Here is a 22,293-nt window from a genome sequence, read left to right on the forward strand (position 1 = left end):
GGCAGCTCAATGCTTCCCACTCCCACTGGTAAGCAAGGTAGCTTCCCTTCCCCAAATAAGGCAAGGAAACAGTACACAGGAACTACAACCAAAGCCCAGGAATCAGCAACTCTGAAACTGGACTAAACTAGTAAAGCAGGAAAGCAAGGTAGCTTCCTTCCCCAAATAAGGCAAGGAAACAGTACACAGGAACTACAACCAAAGCCCAGGAATCAGCAACTCTGAAACTGGACTAAACTAGTAAAGCAGGAAAAACAAGAGATATTTTTTTTTTTTTCTTTTTTTTCACAAAACAGGCAGAAACAGGTACAGCAAACACTTATAAATGCTATGAATCAGCTACTACAGCTTACACAGAAAAATTTGCTACAAATACAGTCAAATAGTAACAAACAAGGATTCCAAGTGCAATATTAAGTTAAATGCAGTAAAAACAGCTTCAATGTAACAGAAAGGCAGGCGAAATACAGTTGCTAGGTATTCAGATGTGGAAAGCAACAAAAAATATACTTAGTATCAAGAAAAGTCGCTTATTCAGCTCTCTGCAGTCCAGTTTGCATTAATGGCTTTCAAGGAGTTACTTCTTCCAGGGCAGGTGTTGATTCTAACAGACAACACAACTGTCATGTGGTACATCAACAAGCAAGGGGGAACACATTCTTATCCTCTATGCAGGCAAGCAATGATTTTATGGGAGACTGCGCTAAGCTTGCAACTTACTCTTCAGGCAAGGTTTCTGCCAGGAGCACAGAACTCCTTAGCAGATGTGTTAAGCAGACAAATCATGGATCCCCACGAGTGGAAACTGGATCTTCATGTATTTCAGAGGTGGACCATAGGAAAATACCCCAGAAAAGAATTTTCCACTTATGCCTTAATGCAACTAGATACCAAAGCTAAAATGACATTTTAAAACACTGGTAGTAAAAAATACTAAAAACAGTTAAACAATGGCTTAACTTTAAAATAAAATACTAGTTTAAGGTTTTAGTCAAACGTATGAAAATAAACTAGTACAAAAGTAAACAAATGTCTCTGGTTTAAAAGGTTCACTGCTAGCAGACATTTAGGATAACATAACTTGCAGTTTTGTGTTTCTAAAGTCCAGTATAATTAAAGTGCTAAAACTGCACTAAAGTCCCGGCATCATAGAACAAACAGGTTTTTGGTTTTAGCATTTACTTATTAGTCACACATTGAAGTTAGACAGCTGTACAAGATACGCAAATTTTCACTGAGCCTACTCAGCAAATGAAGTGCTCAAAGTGAGAGCAGTCAAATCAAAAGGCACAGGATCATATGGAATGAGTGTTCCACAAACACCTTTGGTAATTAGCATACACAGGCAATAGTGAAAAGTAAAGCTTTCATGCACAGCTGTTCCACAATGAGGCAGATTCAAGTTAAAGACTACCCAGTCAGAAAACAGAAATTATAATCACCAATCTTGAAGATGCACCAACTAAAGCACAATCATAACAGCTGTGTCCAAGTAGTTAGAAAAGTACAGTTTTGTACCTACCATAAATGTAGATGTTAGAGGATCCCCATTGCTGCAGTCCTTACTATTGGGTGTAGTCCGCCGTCCAGTCGGCCCGAATACCAGAGTATAAGGCTGACGTCGGTCAGGGCGCATTAGACTGACGTCAGTACGTCAGGGTACTAATGCGCATGACCGACGTCATATCCTCAGTCTTTTCTTGCCCCAGATGTCAGAAGACCCTAAAAAGACCAGGCCCAAACTACCTGCACCAAAAATATGTACAATATATACAAGAATATATACAAAAATATCAGCATGTAACCTCACCTACACAACCACCCCTAAACACAGAGGGGAAGGAGGGAGGGTAAATTGGACTGCAGCAATGGGGATCCTCGAACATCTACATTTATGGTAGGTACAAAACTGTACTATGTTCTTCGTTCCCCATTGCTGCAGTCCTTACTATTGGGTAGAATCCCAAAGCAGAGGTAAGGGAGGCTGGCAAATCAAAAAGAAGCAGGAGCTGACAACAAGCCTTGCAAAACAGCTGTGGCAAAACCAGCCCTAGACTTAGAGTAGATAGGAAGGCGATAATGCTTAGAGAAGGTATGCACTGAACTCCAAGTAGCTGCTTCCAAAATATCCTTAGTTGCCACCCCCCTTAGAAATGCTGTTGAAGTGGCAGTAGCCCTAGTGGAATGAGGCCTAATCCCAGCTGGAATCTCCTTGCCATGATGGGAATAACAAAATGCAATGCAAAAGCCAATCCACCTAGAAATAGTTTGTTTTGACACAGGCTTGCCCTGTGAACTCAAAGCAAAAGAAACAACTGCTGAGACTGCCTGAAATCCTTAGTCCTGCTTAAATAATAACGCAATTGCCTGTGTACATCTAAAGTGTGCAAAATCTTTTCCCCTTTATTTTGGGGGTCTGCATAAAAAGTAGGCAAATGAATAGTTTGGTTTAAAGCCACACTAGAAACCACCTTAGGCATAAAGGAAGGATTAGTACGTAATGATACCCTATCCTTATGGAAAATCAGAAAGGGCTCTACTGCCATAAGGGCCTGCAACTCAGACACCCTTCTTGCAGAAGTAATAGCCAACAGAAAAGCAGTCTTCCATGACAAGTATTTCAATTCAGCAGTAGCCGCAGGCTCAAAAGGTTGTAGAGTAAGTTTTTCCAACACAAAATTGAGATCCCAAGCAGGAGTAGGAGCTCTACGTGGGGGTCTTATATTCTTTGCCCCTCTAAGAAACTGCTTGAACAAAGGATGCGAAAACAATGGTGGATCACAATCATAGTGAGCTGAAATTGCTGCAGCATGAATCTTAATGGAAGAGAAAGACAAACCTTTGTCCAATAACTCAGTAAGATATTGAAGAGCCACACTCAAATTAGGCTCAGAAATCTCCAAATTCTTTGCTGTACTCCAAAATAAAAATCTCTTCCATTTTTCTGTACACTTTCCTTGTACTAGGTCTTCTAGCTTCCATAATCACATTTAAAACTTGTTGAGGAAGTTGAGACCTGCTGTGTCTCAACACAGAATATGCCAGGCTGTTAGATGAAGAGAGTGAAGCTTGACATTGAGCAGATGACCGTCCTTCTGAGATAACAGATGAGGAATCAGAGGTAAAGGCCATGGAGGCTTCTTTACCAGACTCCGTAGTAGTGGGTACCAGTGTTGCGAGGCCAATCTGGAGCTATCAAAATCATCCTTGGCCTGTCTTGTCTGACCTTTAATAGTACCTTTGGAAGAAGAGGCAGAGGTGGAAAGGCATACACATGAAGGTTTTTCCAACTGAAAGACAGAGCATCCACTTTCCAAGCTGTGTGATGAAACCCCTTTGTGCAAAACTTTGGCAGCTGGTGGTTTAGTGGAGAAGCGAACAGATCTATGTCTGGAGTTCCCCATGACACTGTCAATTTCTGAAATACATGAAGATCCAGTTTCCACTCGTGGGGATCCATGATTTGTCTGCTTAACACATCTGCTAAGGAGTTCTGTGCTCCTGGCAGAAACCTTGCCTGAAGAGTAAGTTGCAAGCTTAGCGCAGTCTCCCATAAAATCATTGCTTGCCTGCATAGAGGATAAGAATGTGTTCCCCCTTGCTTGTTGATGTACCACATGACAGTTGTGTTGTCTGTTAGAATCAACACCTGCCCTGGAAGAAGTAACTCCTTGAAAGCCATTAATGCAAACTGGACTGCTAACATCTCCTTCATGTTGATATGAAGATGCTGTAGTCTGGCAGGCCACTTGTCTTGAATCCACTTTCCATTTAGATGAGCTCCCCAAGCAATGTCCGAGGCATCTGTCGTTAAAATCTGACTCGCCTCTGGCCGGGTCACAGAGAGTCCCTTGTTTAGGTGACATTCCTGAGCCCACCACAAAAATTCTTTTTGAAGGCAAGGTATTATTTGAATGACAGTGTCCAAATCCTGGCAGTGCTGTGTCCATACATTTTTGAGATACCATTGTAGCTTCCTCATATGCAGTTTGGCATTGGGAAGCACCAGAATACAAGATGCCATGAACCCTAATGCTTGAAGGACTGTCCTTGCAGTCAGCACGGACTGATGAGATAGTTGATGGAAGTAAAGTGATAGACTCTTTTGTTTGTCCGGGGTTAAAAGGCCATCTGGGCTGCTGTATTCAGTCTCACACCCAGAAAGCACATGTCTTGAGAGGGTACTAGACTGGACTTTATTTCGTTCACAGAATACCCTAGGCATCTTAGCACTGCTATAACGTATTCCAGATGCTGTAGAAGGTCTTCCTTTTCTTGAGCCAGAATCAGGCAGTCGTCCAAGTAAGGATAGATTTGAATTCCTTGAAGCCTGAAGTAAGCTATCACTGGAGCCAGAACCTTTGTGAATACTCTGGGCGCAGTAGATAAGCCAAAGGGCAATGCAGAGAACTGATAATGAGAATTTCCAGCTCGAAACCGCAGATACTTCCTGCAACTTAGCCTTATAGGCACATGAAGGTAAGCTTCCTTGAGATCTAAAGTTACCATCCAGTGATCTTTGCCCAGCAGAGGTAACAGCTGTTGTAACGTCAACATCTTGAACTTGGGAATGTCCAGATAAGTGTTGAGGAGAGATGAATCCAAAATTGGTCTCCACGTGTTCCCCTTCTTTGGTACTAGGAACAGGCGAGAATAAAATCCTAGGCCCCTTTCTGATACAGGGACTGGCTGAATGGCCCCCATCTGGAGTAACTGAGAAACTTGCTTGTGAGCCTCTTTTCTTTGTGGAGGAGGAACGTCTGGCATGCCTTTGAAAGGGGGCATTGTATGGAAATAAAATCTGTAACCGTGGTGAATGATATCCAACACCCATTTGTCTTGAGTAATTAAATCCCAATTTGCTTTGAAAAGAGACAGTCTTCCTCCCAAAGGAGCTGCCAGACGAGAATCTACTGGCAGCTGAAAAGGCAGGTCATTGGTTCTGTTTACGAAAGGACTGACCCCTGCCCTCACCAGAAGTCTGAGCAGGTGAACTCCCTGTTCTAGGCCTAAAAGAACTTTGAGCCCTGCCCCTACCACGTCTAGACCTACCCCTAGACTGGGAATTATAAGCAGGATATGTCCACCCCTTAGCAGGCCAATTTCTACTAAACTTCGGTGGCTGCACCTGCAAAAAATCTTTAACAGTTTGCATAGACTTAGCTTTGTCCTCCATTTTCTTTAAAACTGCTTCCACAGGTGATCCAAACACATCAGACTGTAAAGGAGCATCCAAAATCCTTGTCTTAACATGCTCAGCTAAATTCTGATCCCTCAACCAGGCATGCCTGCGAAGAACAGAACTAGTGGCAGCCACCCTCGAGGAGGCCTGTACAGCATCAAAACCACATTGCAAAGAATGCTTACCCACTTGTTCAGACACATGAACCAAATCCAGCAACTCTTTACACTCAATACCTTCCGCCAAAGCATCCACCTTAGATTTCAATTGTGAAAGGAGATAATTCTGATATTTTAGCATGTGAAACTGACAATTCAACGCTCTCATGGCTAGAGTGGAAGAAGTATACACTTTTTCCCCACCTATCCAAAGCCCTTGCCTCTTTATCAGTGGGAACAGGATTTTTAACCACAGAAGCCTTAACACCTTTAGGCCCCTGAGAAACAGTTTCTGGGTCCGCCCTAGGACTTTTAAACAAATACTTATGAGCTTCGGGCACCCTATAATACCTATCAGGTTTAACAGGAGCAGGAGGCAAAGAATCAGGGTTCAGGGAAGCCTCTGCAAAAACATCTTCCACCACATTCAACACAGGAGGAATAGCTAAGGGCCTATGCTGGGGTAAAAACAAGAATTCCCTAAGCCTTTTCCTGGAATCAGAGTAATCCTGGCCTTCCCATTTAAAGTGCTCCCTCATGGAATGCAGAGTCTCTGAAAATGAGAAATCCTCAGGAGGAGAAGCTGTAGGAGTGGAATCATCCACATCAGAATCAGAATAAGTAGGATACTCCTGCAAGTCTTCCGCAGAAGACTCTGAAGCCTCTGAACAGTGTTCAAAACTATCAAACTCCGGTTCCACCCTAGGCCTCTTATCAGGAGGGGGCATAGAACCTCTAATCATAGTAATCAAATCTTCTGCCATTTTAAGCATATGTTTCTTAGGTACAGAACCGAAATGCTAGGAGAAGCCCCCACTGAAGCTGAACTTGGCCTACCTCTCAAAGAAGTTTTGGCAACAGAAGGAGAGGCTCTAACTACCTTGGGAAGAGAGGGAAGAACAGTTACCTGAGAAGCCCCCTCAGCCTGGCCTACCTCCTGAGAAGGCACATCCTGTAACAGTAAAGTTTCTGCCTGAGACTCCATGGAAACTCCTGGCAAAACCTCTGGCTCCACTGAGCCTTCTAAAGAACAGACGTCCGGGACTGCCGGTTCATCAACCCTAGGCTTCGCTGTTTTGTCCTTGCGCTTCTTGGACGAAGCGGGCGTCGGAGCATCCGACGGCATTTTATAATTGCAACGCTTCCCAAACACTAACCTGGCACAGTCTAACCTCCTCTTAATAGTGCGTTTGTTAAACCTAGCACAAGAGCGGCAACCAACAACGTCGTGCTCAGGCCCTAAACAAGGTATACACAAGGTATGGTAATCCCTATGAGGTATCTGTTTCCCACAAGAAATACAGTTATTCACTTTTTCTGACATCCGGTTAAATACTGAGGCAAGAAAAAACCAAAATGTTCCCAAACGGGGTACTTAGCCAACTCTGTTTCGGTCTGAAACTCCGGTTTCGGAAATATTTCAGAACGCCAACCTGCACTCGCAAAACTGCTTCTGCATCGGACCATGCGGCAAAAAAGACTGAGGATATGACGTCGGTCATGCGCATTAGTACCCTGACGTACTGACATCAGTCTTATGCGCCCTGACCGACGTCAGCCTTATACTCTGGTATTCGGGCCGACTGGACGGCGGACTACACCCAATAGTAAGGACTGCAGCAATGGGGAACGAAGAACATCTACTGTGCATGCTGCTAGACATGCATGACTAGTATTCATGTCACTTACACAACTCTGCCTGCATACCTGGGATTAATATGGCAGATTTATAATTTACCAAACATCAGCATATGCTGCAACAAAAGGTACTCCAATCCAAATTCATGATTTGCAGAGACGTACCATTTTGGACAGTGATCAACAATGGCAGCTTTTCCTTTGCAAGTTTTGCAGTTTATTACCACTGAAGTGTAGTCATTCTACAGTCAAGACAAAAATGGGGTATGGAATGAACCATCTAGTGGCATGGTGCATGTAATTGTAGGAAAGCATTTAAAAGTTTTATTAAGTAGCATCTGCTACTCAGTTGGCAGACCAGTGTTATGGTTTGCATCCAATTTTTATTCAAGCAGCTTAAGACATACTTGATGCATTCCACTTACAAGAACATTGCTAACTTTAACCAAAAAATGGAAGACATGGTGTTCTATGCAAAAGTAGCTTAGTGTTAATCCTGCCTTCACTTGGCATGCAGAAGTCACGTGCGGCAACAGCTGTAGTGTTTACTCCTACTTGTAACCTCTTAGTATTGCTCTTGCAAGAGAATTAAGAAAATGCATCAAGTCCAAGAGGGTGCCATAAAAAGTTGCAAACCTGTGGTTGAGCAAGGTAGACCTACAGGCCACTAAGTAATCATTTGACTTACCAGAATTTATAATACTGTAGATGTTCAGAAAAGTTTGAAGTCATTGCTGATAGTAACATTTCTGTACGTAGTGTTACTTTTTTGATCATTCAGTAGAACAAGCAACAATTTCTATTTGAAGCTACCTGTAAAAGGTGCATTCATAATTCATCCATTCTGTCCTTCTGCATGGCTGTCATTTCAGCAAAGTTTGTAAATCTTAGCATAAGGGTTCTTACGTCAATAGTGATTAGCATCTATTTTATCATCCTTACAGTAGATGTTGAGCTCAACTTCAAAGCTTCCTGTTCTAGACTTGTTACAGCAAGAACTGCACATTAGATGGTCAGGTTAGTACCAACTTGCTTGGTTGAATCTGGACCACAATCTGTAAAATTAAGTTTGGTATGATTTTTACAGCATTCATAGTGCAAGAGATAACAGCAACTCTGACAACCCTGGAATCACAGTCAACCAGTGTGTTTGGCACCGGACCACTTGGATCCTTCTCCGGTTTGTTAACCCTGGAATCACATGCGACTGCCAGCATGGTCCGAGATTTAATAGATAACGAGGGGTGAAAAGGTTTAGATAACCATGAACAAGCGCTAGAAAATGTAATCTCTGATATTGGTAAGAACCACACCTCCAAAACTTACTTGGCTAGAGAAAAGTCACTAGAATAGTGACAGATTGATGCAGTCATTCAGATTTGATTAATGGGATAATTTTAACTGTTAAACTTTCACATCTTTCAATATATTTTGTGAATGCATTTTATAGTGGCTCAGAATGCAAGTCACTGAACCTTATTGGTGAAATAGTGTTAAAAATATTTAGTTGGTAGGAGTCAGACAACCACCCCTGGGTTAACAAATGGAAAGTGTGCCATTTCCATTAATGGATCGTGCTAGTGGACTATGTGCAATCATGTGCCTGCTTAAGGGGTACCAGTATTTCCTAACCACGTTATGCGGCTCAAGTCTAAACAGAACTTCCACAAGTGTGAAAGACTGTGGCATCTACTTATACAGTGGGTCCAAAAGTCCAATTTGCAAAACTGAGATGAAGGCTCACTTTTACAATCTTTAATGATTTAAGCTTTGGTGTAAGGCAGGGTCTTCTGATCAGGGGCATTGCCAAAAAACTAGCTTCGTTTATGTTGTGGTGCCACACATACTAAAACATAAGTTAGATGTAAGAATTGAGACTTTCATGCCATTTATCCCAAGATGCAGATTCAATACAGATTTGAGCAAGTAAAATTTGTTTAGAGTAATTCTGTGAATTTTGTCAAATTTGTAGACAAGCTTCTGTAGTCTACTTAAACCTCACCAGAAAAGTCAGTCTAATGGCCTGGATTCTTTAGTGTGGAGGTATCCTGCAGAACCAGTCTAAGCTATCACTATATGGAAGGCTACTGAAGTGCAATTGAAACCCCTTGGTTGGGACTTGACCTTCATTTTACAAGCAATGTGCATAGTGTTCTATGCAAGTAGATGGATGGTCACCCACAGAAACAATCTCCAATATGCAGTACATACAGTTTGATCTTAAGTGTGCCCCCTCCAAGGTATAAAGCCCCAATGCAGAAGAGGACAAACTGGGAAGCCCTGGCACAAACCCAGATCAAAAATAGTCCAGTTAGAAGTCTTGTGGGAAAACCAACAATGTGACCTTTGGTTACTGCTCAGCATGACCATCTTTTCTGGATGTCTTAGACATCAAAAGCACACTAAGCATATAAAAATTCCTAACCACTGGTTTAAACTGGTCATTGATCTGGTCAACCTTTGCCTTAAAGGTGGCCCATCTGAGGATTTTGTTTTTGTAGCACAAGGAACCCTGATGGAGTTTAAATGGAATGCCACCAAGTGACCTTTGAGAATGCTGATTAAGTGAATCTAAAAGCAGCTGATGCCATGCTTGTTCAAGTATAAACTAGAAAAAACATTAAAAAGGGACATTGTGTTATCAGCAGTTGTCTATTCATGTACGTTATGGTTAAAGGTTTTCTTTAAATTTTGGAGCCTTTAACGGGAATTATAAATCAGATTTTAATTACTTTATTACTGTTTGTTGTGATTTTTTGAAGTGTATAAAAGATGGAGTCAAGCAGAATAAATTAGTCTGGTGAAAGTCTAATGTAACAAGGTGTTAAATTTTAATAGTATTAAAGCGTGGAGACCCTGCTTTTGACTACTTCCTCTCACCTTTACATGGTCCTAAAAATCATACTGCTTGCTGATGCATCCACTGTTCACCCATTTGCTTTCCAAGACTGTCAAACCCTTGCTTGGGTGGACTGGGCTGAAGTCAAGCAATTTAGTAGGCAAGTATTTGGTTGGACACAAGTGGCAATAACTTGCATTGCATATTCCAAGACACTAGTAATATTTTTGTTCACATAGCTACTGGCAATGGTCAGAAGAGAAGGATGTATAGCAATGCTGCAATATGCTTTAGTATTTTGCAATGGCAAAATGTAGTTACTTCTGTCCCCCAAAGCTACCTCAAGAAATGCCTTTGACTAAGCAATATTGGGCACAGTATATACTTTTAGTACACACCTAAAAGGTCAGTCATCAAAATAGAATGAAGAGCACACCATGCACTACTTACCAGCTCTGCTGTAAGTTCAGTCTCTGGTTTCATTAATAGGACACTGTGATCCACTACTCTCACAGCACACAGTGAGCTGGTAGATGCCTGAAGGTTGAGGGTCAAATCATTTCCAGGGAGGATCTGATCCTTTGAAAACCACAGGATTGCCTATAATGTAAAAAAAGTGTATTTTTAACCTATGGCTGGCCAGTCAATTGTGGGCGCCCAAGTGAAAATCAAGCAGAACATAATACAGGTTCTTCTACAAAATAGTAAAACACTGAAGGCAAGAATCATTTTAATAAGTTTTTCCTCAAATCCTAGTATTTCCCAGTCAGACTACACTACATAACTGGCTACAAACTCCTGGGATACTACTATCCCTGGCATTTCATTCCTTGTATTGCAGGAATGCCAACCACCACATTATGGGACCATCTGTTTCAATGCAACCTGCCAACGCTGCACATCATAAGGCTAACTGGGCACTTCTAAAACAAGAATGCTGCCAGTGCTAGTCACACCACTTTGAATTTAACAGAAGCTTGCAACTCATCACCACATCTTGCACCACAATAGAATGAGCAGTTTGTACAAAAATAATCTTGTTTAACCCAACTGCCTTCCCCAAATTGTTGCAAATTACAGAGGTTGGAATTGTACTACCAAGCATGTGCATCTGAAGTACTTCATAGAAGTAAAGCTGAAAGCATTGCACAAATGAGCAATCAAATCGGAGCCAGAGCAAGTGGGATTAGACTCCAGAGTATAGGTTTGTTCAGTCTAGTAATTTAGTCTTCAGGATTTTAAAGCAAGGCTTTGTAGAAGTTAAATTTTGCAATGTGCACGACTACCTGATTAACAGGTGTGTTAAGATTCAGACACCAAACTGGCAGTAAAGCCAAAAAAATAGGTGGAGTTTTCAATATACATTACACACCCCTCCAGGCTGGTCAAACAGTATGATGCACAGAAGACACTCCAGGTTCAGTTAACCATTGACAAGACTATTCAAATCATAGCTAGCTATGAGCCCCCAAATCTGGCTCAAGATGCCCAATCCACCTATTTGAACCTGTGAATCCAAGATTCAACCCTTTACCCTGATCCTGGGTGAATAACTTTGCAGACTTGAAGTAGTCGTGCCAGAACACAAATGCCCAGATTCCTTGATTTTCTCAATTCAAATGCATTGGAACAGCTAGTCAACATCCCCATATGGGGAGATATCTTAGACTTGTCAGCCAACATGAGTAACCACTGTAGCATCCCTATAGTATCCTCCCTGGTAAGATCAAGCCACAAAGTGGTCCCTTTTGAAGCCATCTCCACCAACCCCCACCTTCAGCTAGGATCAGATTTAAAAACTTCTCCAAAGCAGATTACAGCCTCCTGAGTGATGGTATAAACAATTTTTAAAGCCCCCTCTGTAGGGACTGGCACCAATATCCAAAACTACACCAAAGCACTATATGAGCATTTATATAGATGCATGGAATCAGGAACACTCCATGCAGGACCAACATCCTCAGCATGGAAAACCAACATCCTCAGCATGGAAAACCAACATCCTCAGCATGGAAAACCAACATCCTCAGCATGGAAAACCAACATCCTCAGCATGGAAAACCAACATCCTCAGCATGGAAAACCAACATCCTCAGCATGGAAAACCAACATCCTCAGCATGGAAAACCAACATCCTCAGCATGGAAAACCAACATCCTCAGCATGGAAAACTAAACCTATATGGACATCTGCAATAAACAAGAAAACAATTGCTGTCCAAGAAGGAGCAGGTGCCCAATTGGAAGCAATGTCTCAATCTGAACAAGCAAATAAGAGCACTAGTGAAATCTTCCAAAGCAACCTAGAGTCCAAATTGGCCACATCTAGACCATCATAACACCTTCACATGTCTGCAGTCTCAAACTAAGCACCCAGATCTTCAGAACTGGTGGTCAAGGACACCATATCCAAATGCTGGCTGACAGTCCGTCAAAACTTTAGCCCTCTTGTCACCCAATCACTAAATCAGGACATTCCAGTACCTGCCCCCTTTTCTCTTATATCTAGGGAACAGGTAATCACCACTTTCAAAAGCAAAATACAGCTTCCATGGAACCTGATATCCCAGGCTGCATCCTACATGAACTCAGGAACTTGCAGCACCATTAGTCACCCTATTCAACCAAAGCCAGAGTACTGGCTTCATCCCAGCTGTGTGAAGGACAGCCACCGTCAACCCTTTACACAAAAGATAGAGCGTCCACTGATCTGGGAAATTAGACCCAGGTGCCTAACTAGCCTGATCTGCAAGACCATGGAATGGATCATGGACCTAATTAACAAGGACATTGGCTTCAAAGGGATGTCTACAAAATGTCAACTTAGAGTCAAAGCTATGGATGAGGGGAAGACTATCCACACCACCTACCTTGACCTGGCAAAAGCCTTTGACACTATTCCCAACTCGTGCATAATAGATGCTATCTGAACTAAGCATCAGTCCATATAGGTTACCAGATGGATAAACTGGCTCACTAATTGAACCCATGTAGTCAAAATAGAGGAAGCCACCTCAAGCAGCAAAACCCATAAGCTTTTATTTGGGATATACTTTGAGGTGCATGCCAAACCCAATGAGCTACGGCTGACCAAGTTTGCAGTTGACTGCAAGCTAGGTGTTATCAATTCCCCTAGTGATGTGGACATCCCCCAAGAGTTGTTTCAGGCAAATAACTGGTGCCAGAAACATGGCCTCAAACTAAATACCAAATAAATGCATCATTCCCCTGGGGAGAATAACATCCCCACAAATGATCACAATATCAATGTCCTAAGCATTCAGTCAGGAGGGGATTTTTGTACCTAGGTTGACAGCAACCTGACTTTTGACCATGTTGCTTCTGTGGTATGGAAAGCCTTTTACATGGCCCATGCTTCTGTGGTATGGAAAGCCTTTTACATGGCCCACCTCATAAGTAAGAGTATCTCATCCAGGAACAAGGTCATAACATCCCTGAACAAGGTCATAACATCCCTGTATTCTTCCCTTCTAAGACCCATGGAGGGAAACACATTTCAGCATGCACTTCACAAAACATGCAGCAGCTGGACAAATTAGGTTCCCCACCAGGAGAATCCAGGGCCTCAAACATCTGCCATATACACCTGTCCTACTCATTTCATACAGACCCCTCATGCGTGACCTGTCTGGCATACACCTTGATGGGACTGCTGCATATCCACAAATCAAGCTCCACTTAAGTAACCTGCACGAGTGGCCTCAACCTGGTCTGTGACAGGACTTTGCAGGACAGATGTCAGAGCCTCCCTCATCTATGAAGAGACCCCCCTCTCCACATCAAGCAGAGTAGCTCTTTACCCCTTAAGAGCAACCTGGATAACTGAATGGGAAACTGAAAATATACCACTGGGATTCCACCCATGTCCCTGCTGGACAAGGGCATTGGGTGCAAAATTTGTCTAAATATGGCTAAACTCTTTGCTAGGCTTATAAGAGCCTCAGGGCCAATAGCCTAGTAACCTATAATCCTATATAAAATCAGAGTTACACTAGAAACAAGCTTGGAGAGTCTTGGAAGGTGGAAAATGCAGCTGCTTTTGCTATATTGAGCATGTATGCTTTGTTACATATTAAAAATGTGATTTTGAATTCTCAAATGTTCTGAATTTGTATTTGGTCCTGCTTCCACCCAAATTCTAATTATGGAATTATGGAGTAAATTGACACATGGGATATCTAGAATGTTTCATATTCCCAGGTTCGCCCCTAAGGAAAACTTCAAAAGGGCAGAACAAGCAAATCCCAGCCCAATAGGACTCAGGGTATCAAGGGGAAGTGGCAGGAATACACTTCCAAAGGGGATTCCTTTCACAAAAGGCAATTCTCCAGCTAAAAATGATTATGCTGAGACTGACCATCCCTTCATCCTGTCCCCTTTCCCCCAAGCTTTCACTCAACTCAGAAGCCTGGCACAAACTGGCAAGTGGGTGCAGTGAAGTTTTTGAGGACACTTGGCAGGGAACAGAAAATCTTGCCTGAAGGATCCCCTGCTCTGTCCTCTGGTACTCATAAGCTGCAAGCAGTGTTTATAGAACCAGTTCCTTACACCACAAAAGGAAAATGGGTTTTACAAAAGAATCTTTTTGGTACCCAAAGAAACCATCATGGAGGCCACTGTTAAAAATGAGTCTTAAACACTTTGAAATTCAAAATGCTCACCTTAGTCATTCCTACCCCTTTTGGACTTTCTTGGTGACTTTAGATCTGAAGGATGCTTATTACATTCCAATTGCTCCCAAATTCAAGATGAACCCATGATGCGAGAGACAAAAGAATGCAGTTACTACTAGAAGAGTTAAGATAACTTTCAGGGGATCTCTATGAAGCAGACTCCAGAGGCAATCAAAATTCTAGGACTTACGGCATCAGTGATCCTTGTACTACTGGTCAGACTCCACGTGAAAGATTTCATTCTTAAATGTTTGGCCCATCACCTGCATCCTTTACAGTTCATAAACTGGCAGTGCTGGAATTTAAGTTGCAATGGTAAAGGGATCAGATGTCAATTAAGGCCTACACTTCTCTCCAGACCCCAGTTGAGTTCAACCAGACTTAACAGATTTTGCATGCAGGCAGTATCCAAGGGAGTTCAAGGCCAATGTCCTTTAACACTACACAGCACTAGTGTTAACAGCTATTCATGCCTCGTTTACTCCTGCTCCCCAGGTCCCTTTTGGTGGTCAGACAGTCCTGTGTTAACTAAACAGAAGGGTACAAGGTAATACCCTCTGCCAGTTTGCAAAGTCATTGGAACCAGCCCTACAGCACTGATACTTAGTGTCATACATCCCAAATAGCTGTGAGCAGACTAAGCAGATCCTAGGACAATCAAATGAATCAGGACACATGTGCCTGTATATATTGGGGGAACATGTCAAATAGTCCTGCTTGCCTCAAAACAGACAGCTGAAAAATTTGTTAAAAGCATCGTATCAGACTGCTTCTTGGTCAGGAAAGTTACTGTATGCATTTTCTACCTTTCCAGGGATCCCCAATGTACTTAATTTTGGCAACAACCTTTTGGCCCAGACAAATTTAGTTCTGCCTTTTAATGGAGTTGGACAAGGGCAATTACCACAGCTTCTTCAAATACTGATCTGCACTCAGAACTGGGTCAAACAGCCCAAGTTGGAAATTGCAACCAACAGCCTGGATAATTCTAGTTAGATTCCTTTTAGGCACTTATTCCATTATGCGAAAGATTTGTGGTAGCAAGAAAACCTACAACTAAAATGTTTAACATTTAGAAGTGGTGGTGCATAGACAATAGCGGTAACTGAAAGGTTTTGATCCATTGAATTGCATCTAGCCATTTCATTTTGTCTGCCCATGGATCCACCCATTTCATCTTTGTAGTCAGTTTATGAATGGACTGTTGCATGTTGAGACCCAACTCAAATTACTCTTCCCTGGATTCAGCTTTGATCTTGAAAAATTGACCCTGCCTCAGTCATTGCTCACATCTGCAAGGAGAGTCGAGGAGCTGCAAGTTCTCATGGTTGGCAAACCCCATTAAACTGAAATCCTTCAAAGTCCACAGCAGGCTGTGCTTTGACTATTCCAGAGACTTGTAGGTACTTATCCTTCCATCTCCTAGGCAAGCTAAGTTTGGGGAAACTACCCAAAACACCACTGTGGTAGTAGGAATGATTAACATAGTACAGTTGTGCAAGTCCTACTTACCTATAACAGCAGATGTTAGATTTCAATGACCCAGTCACCCACCCATCTTCCATATTGTGTATAGTAGAGAGGTTTCAACCTATTTGATTGCTGGAATTATATGGCACTGATTGGCTGCAAACATACTCTTGCTAGACAATTCTGGCTTCAGGTATTCTCTGTTGTGGAAGTGAAAAAGTCTTAACACTCATTTTCTGACAGCTGATGGCTGCCCTCAGGATATGCTGAGCCAATCAGCTGTCAAAGTAAGATGAGTCTGCTTTTGAAAGCTGGCCAGTACTAGGTTCTCTTTGGATGATGTCAATGCCTCTGGCATTTTGGGTCAAATTCAAAACATCTATGGTAAGTAGAACATATGAAGTTAATGCCTGCAAAGTTCAGTTGCAAAGTGACTGCATTTTCTTCTGGAGATCATAAAAACTGGTGTAAATTTTAACTGTTTACAATTAACATATGGGATGAAAAACAGAACACATGCTAAAAACCTGCTCATCATGCAATGACTAGCTGTGTTAAATATATTAGTGATTTTTTTTTTTTTTTTAGAAGGCAGTCAATGACAACTGTTTGACAGTGATTAAGATGGTTTGTTAGTGATACTTCTGATTGGTAAATTAAGTCAGTGGATTAGTCTCAATGTTGAGATTTTAGAATATAGCAGCAACCAATACATTTAAGTTATGCGAGTGTAGCTTCACAGGGTGAGCACAGCAGAAAGTATGCCTACATACAGCACAAACGTAGAAGCCAGAAAACCGAACTGGCTCTCCATTCACTAGCTGCAAAATTTGAAACCATTGTGCACACAACTGTATTGAATATCCACCAAGATGATTAAAACTGTTAGCATGCCATGTTTGAAAATGGGCCACGATCTTCATGCCAAAGTACTGAAGTAGCAAAAAATCTCCATGGTGTCAGACTAATGTCTTGCATATTAGTAAAAATAGTACTGTCAAAGTTTAAAGGATTAGAGCCACATACTGTATAAACAGATCAGACAAACTTCCATGAACTTCAATTCTTAGTGCCACCACTCTATTGTACAAATTCTGGTTCATTTACTAAAATCAAGGCACTAAGCTTGTAGTTATTTTTATGCAACAACCCTTAGCAAAGTATTTAAAATCTTTGTTGACTTGAATTCATGAGTACTCCAGATAGAGCTTGTATAAAATGAAAGTATATAGCCATTAACTTGGATTCATTAAGATCAAAGCACTTTCATAAAAATTACCTACTTTTTTGCTCTTTGCAGCTGACCATCTGTCACAGATCCTCTCAACTGGGTAGAATGCTTCTGAATGCACTATAGACCAATTCTCACCCCATGCTCAAGGTGAAGAGGCACCCAATATTATGATCAAGATGAAGCACACAGTGTTAGATTGGCAAAGCAGCAAAAGGGCAAGATAATGAACTTAGTTGCATATTAGTATATGCAAGCAGCAAGCTGGTAAAGACACTTGGTCTGAAGATTTTAATTTCCACTTCTGAACCCACCCCAATGTCTGCAACGCACCTAGTACAAAAGAAAGCTCCCAACGATTTTTATGCTTCAGAAAAATCTAAGACTAAGGTTAATCATAAATAGTTCTTGAAGCATTAGAATTACCATCCATCTAATCTTTGTTCTCACTGTGTGCAGTGATATCGCAATCAAAATGTGTGCTCATGGGGTGGAATAAACCAAGTTATAAATTTCAAGAAAGAAACTTCCAGCCTGCTTCAGATCAACTGGGCTCCACTTAAACTCCATCCCGTGGAAGCAGAAGACATTTAAATATTTCAAAATATCCTGGCAAAAGCACCATTAAGTAAATAGTTAAATCAGACCCCCCCCGATTAAAAAACTCAAGCAACCTAGAAGCCCAGACGACATGGCAAACATCTCTGCAATATAGATGGTTGAGGAACCCATAACATGTACATAAAGCAAGACAAAATTATAGCAAAATCCAAAATTCAAACTATCCAAAACAGCTTTGAAAAAATAAACTACTCATCCAACCAATAACTTCCAAAGCATTGCCTCAGTTTAAATCATTTTACAGTAACCTTCCTACAAAGCAAACCATAATGCAAAAAATCCAGCCATCCTGCCAGTTAAGTCTCAGACCTAACTCCAGTACATTTACAATGCATGTAAAACACTGTCCCTGACTAAGTTCCATCTGAATACCTTACTCAAATAACCTCACTACTTTTATTTTACTAGGGTTGTACACGGATAACAAATCATTTAAAGGTACAGTCCTGATTAAATTCACCAAGAAAACAAGTTTGCAAACAGTAAATCACAGAAGGTAGATAACCCTATAAACAACTGATAAAATACTAAACAAATTAGAGTTTTAGTAGCGAAGACAGACGCAGGAGATAGTCAAAGTGATGCAGATGAGGAGAGAGTGGAGTTTGATGGCATTTCAATTGAGAGTAAGGGAGGGATTGCCTGAGGTTGGGTGCAAGATTGGAGAAGTCTTTACTGTCTGGTTTGGGGTGCTTGAAGTTAGGGAGATGGTTTGGAGAAAGGTTGGAGGGGTGGTTTTATTGGAGTTTGGCTGCAAGAGGTGGGAAGGCACCTGGTTAAGGCAGCTTGAAAAGGCCCTAGGGCCTCTAAGAAATATAGTATCTTGCACAGAAGTATGCACCCAGTCCATACCATTCGTAATGTTGTCAATGGACAATTTTATTGCCATGCTTGGCTTACCAGGATGATGGTATGCAAAGATCTTTTACAGAGTTAAATATATTTATCTACGGGGGCTATTTTAAAGAAATAGGGATGGCTAGAGATAGTGATCCAAAATAGGAGTCTGTGAAACCTTAATCGCATGATAATTCAATGGGAAATATGGTCACTCGGAATGCTAACAGGAATGAAGTTGTTAGGATTACTTATTCCAACAGTGTCGGTTCAATCTGATGTTAAAAATATTGGCATATTTGAATGAGCAAGTCTGTACAAGGATATCCTGGGAGTTACAAGATTTTGTTTTAGAAAGAATAGATCTTCAAAACTTCTTTGCTATAGACATCTTTCAAAGAATGTGGGCACTAAATAGTAACAGTGCCCTGTATTTGCAGTATGTGCAAGATTAGGAGCTTGGACACCCAGATATCTACAGTTTTAGCTTTTTTGCCAACTGCAGAAGTCATGACTGTGTATATTGCAGATGTGTAGTGTCACTGTTCTTATATTGGGAATACCAATAGGTCTTTTAAAGATGGGGTATGTGAGCACCTCTGATAAACTGGATACTAGGAATGCCCTTTGCGGACATGTTTTACAGCATGCTTCACATTTTAAGTTCTGCCTTAGAACCGTTAATAGAAATGGGGTGGCGACATTCGTAATGGAACCAAAAGGTGCAGAAATTAGATGGATACTTGAATTACAGGATATGGGCAAGGTCACCTTGAAACCTGTACTGAAGTCACTTGGGTTGAGGCAGCGATTTTAATTTGTTTTAATTCAATTGATCTATTTACATGCTGTGTTTGATGGTATTAGATCTGATGAAGCAGAGCGTAGGCATGAAAGCACTTTGTTACCATGCAAGCTGGTTATTTTTGTATGGATTTGTTTCATGTTTAACCAGCTGTATCCCAAGTCCTTGGTTGCAATATACACACAAACTGACAAAAATGACGCCCCTCAGGACTAACCTGTACGGAACAGTAACCATATGGGAAATGCTAGAGTGCAAAACTTGCAGTTTTTAAAAAACTTTCATTGCCTTTGTACCTTAAGGCAGATTCCATCTACATACCCATATAAATGCTTTGGGAACTCATTTCATAATAGCAATTTAGAGAATTGTTTTGCCATATAAATACTTGCAAATGCAATCTAAACTGAAAACAGGATACATTTTTTGCCCACCCCCCAATGATTAATATTTAAGGTAGATCTCTGCTTCAAGGGAGACCAGATATGCAGCTTCTAATGCTGCCTGTTGGATGGTTGATTACTCTGCATAGCCTACTTGGCACCACACCAGAGAAAGGTGAAGGTTAAATGTTCAAGCTCAGGCCATGTGCTACCTCAAATCAAACCTTTTATGCCAATTTGTACTGCTCAAATTTAAAAATAGTAAGTGGTTCTGGAGCTTTAAATCTGTGCTACACTGTACATCTGCATTGCAAGATCCTGAAGCTAAAATTCCAGTTCATTTAAGGGAAGTGAAAAAATACTGGTGTGCAGTTGATCAGTTAAGCATTTCCTACTAGACAATCCAACTTTACATTAGCCTGGAGACAAGCATTCCCCCTACTTAGTAAACAGTGTTTTCAGGTAAAGCTCGCTTTAAAGTCTGTTCCACAGTACTCACCTCATTGTTGAAACATTTGGCTACATCGAAGTCACAGCTGTCCGCCATCGCCCCACCACTGGGCAGCACGGCATAAACCAAAACACGAGCAACAGGTGCCAGTGTGGCAGAGACATCAAGCGAGATAGGAAAGGAGCCCTGTGCTTCTGTAAAAAAAAGATTTTAAAAGGCTGACATAATAGAAAGTAGATTTTTGCTGCTCAGATTACATAACAGAAGCTGTAGACGTCAAATGTAATTACCATTGAAAAAGCAGTTTCTCACTTACTGTCCTTAAAGTACTCCCAGTTCAGCTACTCCATCTCACAAGTATCAGCATTGAGCTCAGTACCCCAAGAGAAATGGATTCACAATCCATTTGAGTTCCACACCATGCCCATTTTATAATCACATTTTAACAAAATATCATGCACAAAGAGTTTGTCCTTAACTAGGACCACTTCCGCTTTTCACATTTTATACTTAGAAAAAGGGAATGCTGGTCCTAATCATGCTTACAGATGTCAGCTAACTTAATATTGCCACCTAGCAACCATGGCAACCCTCCCTACCATTACAAACCTTTGTATCCCAATTCCAAGGCATGTGGATTGGCAGTGACTGGCTTAATGGAATACATGCAAGTGTCAAACTAGGTTTGAGGAAGAGTTCTGGAAACAGGGCTTAACAGGACAAGTAACCTGGTCAAGAGGGCACTCCATAGCCCTATTGGCAGATCATCCATGTCTCACCCAGTCTACCAAAACTGCTCTGATTTTGGACATTGATGCCTAGTACATGGAACTTTGGCTACTGCCATAACTGCAGCCAGTCCCATTTCAAAAGCAAGTTCCCTGAAATGCACTTCAGGTTTTTAAACGTTTACAATATACCAAAAAGCAATCCACTGGGACAGGCATTTAGACAGCGACAGACTGACTCCCAAGATTTGTCAGTTTTTTTTTACTCCCAAGATTTGTCAGTTTTTTCTCCTAGCCAGGTATCCATAGCTCTGGACTTCCAGGGAAGAAGTTTTTGGCAAGTGTACAGCCTTTATGCTTTAGTTTATCATCTTTATTCAAAAGCTGGATTACTTTTCACAGGGATCTTAACCACATTTTCATCTTTTTTCATCTTCATACTACTTTCGTGTCACTATCTGACATACTGGATAACATTTGCCACCCTTGCAACCCGTTATTGCACCATTAGAGGAATTTAAACCAAAACATTAATAGGCAGCTTGATGTCAAGTTCTCTAGTACAGAACAGTGCTAGATCTTGTTGCTTAAAATATATTTTTATGCATATCCTCTTCAATGTGTGGCAAGACTGCTGCACTAGGGCTTTTGCAGACATACGGAAAGCTTAGCACTTGAAACCATAATTACTGAAAAAGTAATCACCACATGGGAATATCCAATGCAATGCCAGTTAAAATAGAAGCAAGAAACAAAATTGTAAATCAGCACAAACAGGATCGGACCTCTGCATTTCACAGCAGAATACACTGTTGCAAAGTGTCTGAGATTGCTTTATTTACTTTACATTTTTAGGGCACCCGATTAAAGCATACTCTGTTGCAGATTGTGACTCTGAAGTTGATCTGCTTGCAGTAAATGCGACTTGGTCCAGGCACGCGCTTACCATGCTAGACTCGCACTATACTAGAGTTTTCTTGTACCTTTGAACAGGTATTGTAGTGGAGTTGAAAGCAGTTAGTACATTTTAGTGGCATTAAGCCTAACATGCATCTGTACCTACATCTATTCTCATATCACCAAAACTGTTTTACGAGCAAAGCTTGCAAGTGTCCACAGCCACCTATAACTGCACTGCAAGCCAGTGTGCAGTCATCCCAGTGTCCAAGGACCTAGTCTAAACTGCTCAAAGGCCACTATGGTAACCACAATCTTAAGCATAGGTTTGCATATAGCTATTCTATTCCTCCAAAAATC

The 22,293-nt window shown here is 41.4% G+C and overlaps 1 protein-coding gene across 2 annotated transcripts in view; it reads right to left on the bottom strand.

The window, feature by feature from the left end:
- The window catches only part of LOC122793959 (alpha-2-macroglobulin-like protein 1), a 621,161-nt gene that overhangs the window by 389,106 nt on the left and 209,762 nt on the right, over window positions 1-22,293 (bottom strand). For both annotated transcript variants that reach the window (XM_044062013.1, XM_044062014.1), the window contains 2 exons: window positions 20,357-20,502; window positions 10,268-10,417 (listed from right to left, as the gene is read on the bottom strand). In XM_044062013.1, coding sequence (XP_043917948.1) covers window positions 10,268-10,417; window positions 20,357-20,502 — 296 coding nt within the window. The remainder of the gene's footprint in view (window positions 1-10,267; window positions 10,418-20,356; window positions 20,503-22,293) is intronic.

The sequence above is a fragment of the Protopterus annectens genome, chromosome 2.part1 (genome assembly GCF_019279795.1).
Source record: "Protopterus annectens isolate FY-2018-M chromosome 2.part1, PAN1.0, whole genome shotgun sequence".
Taxonomy (NCBI): Eukaryota; Metazoa; Chordata; order Ceratodontiformes; family Protopteridae; genus Protopterus; species Protopterus annectens.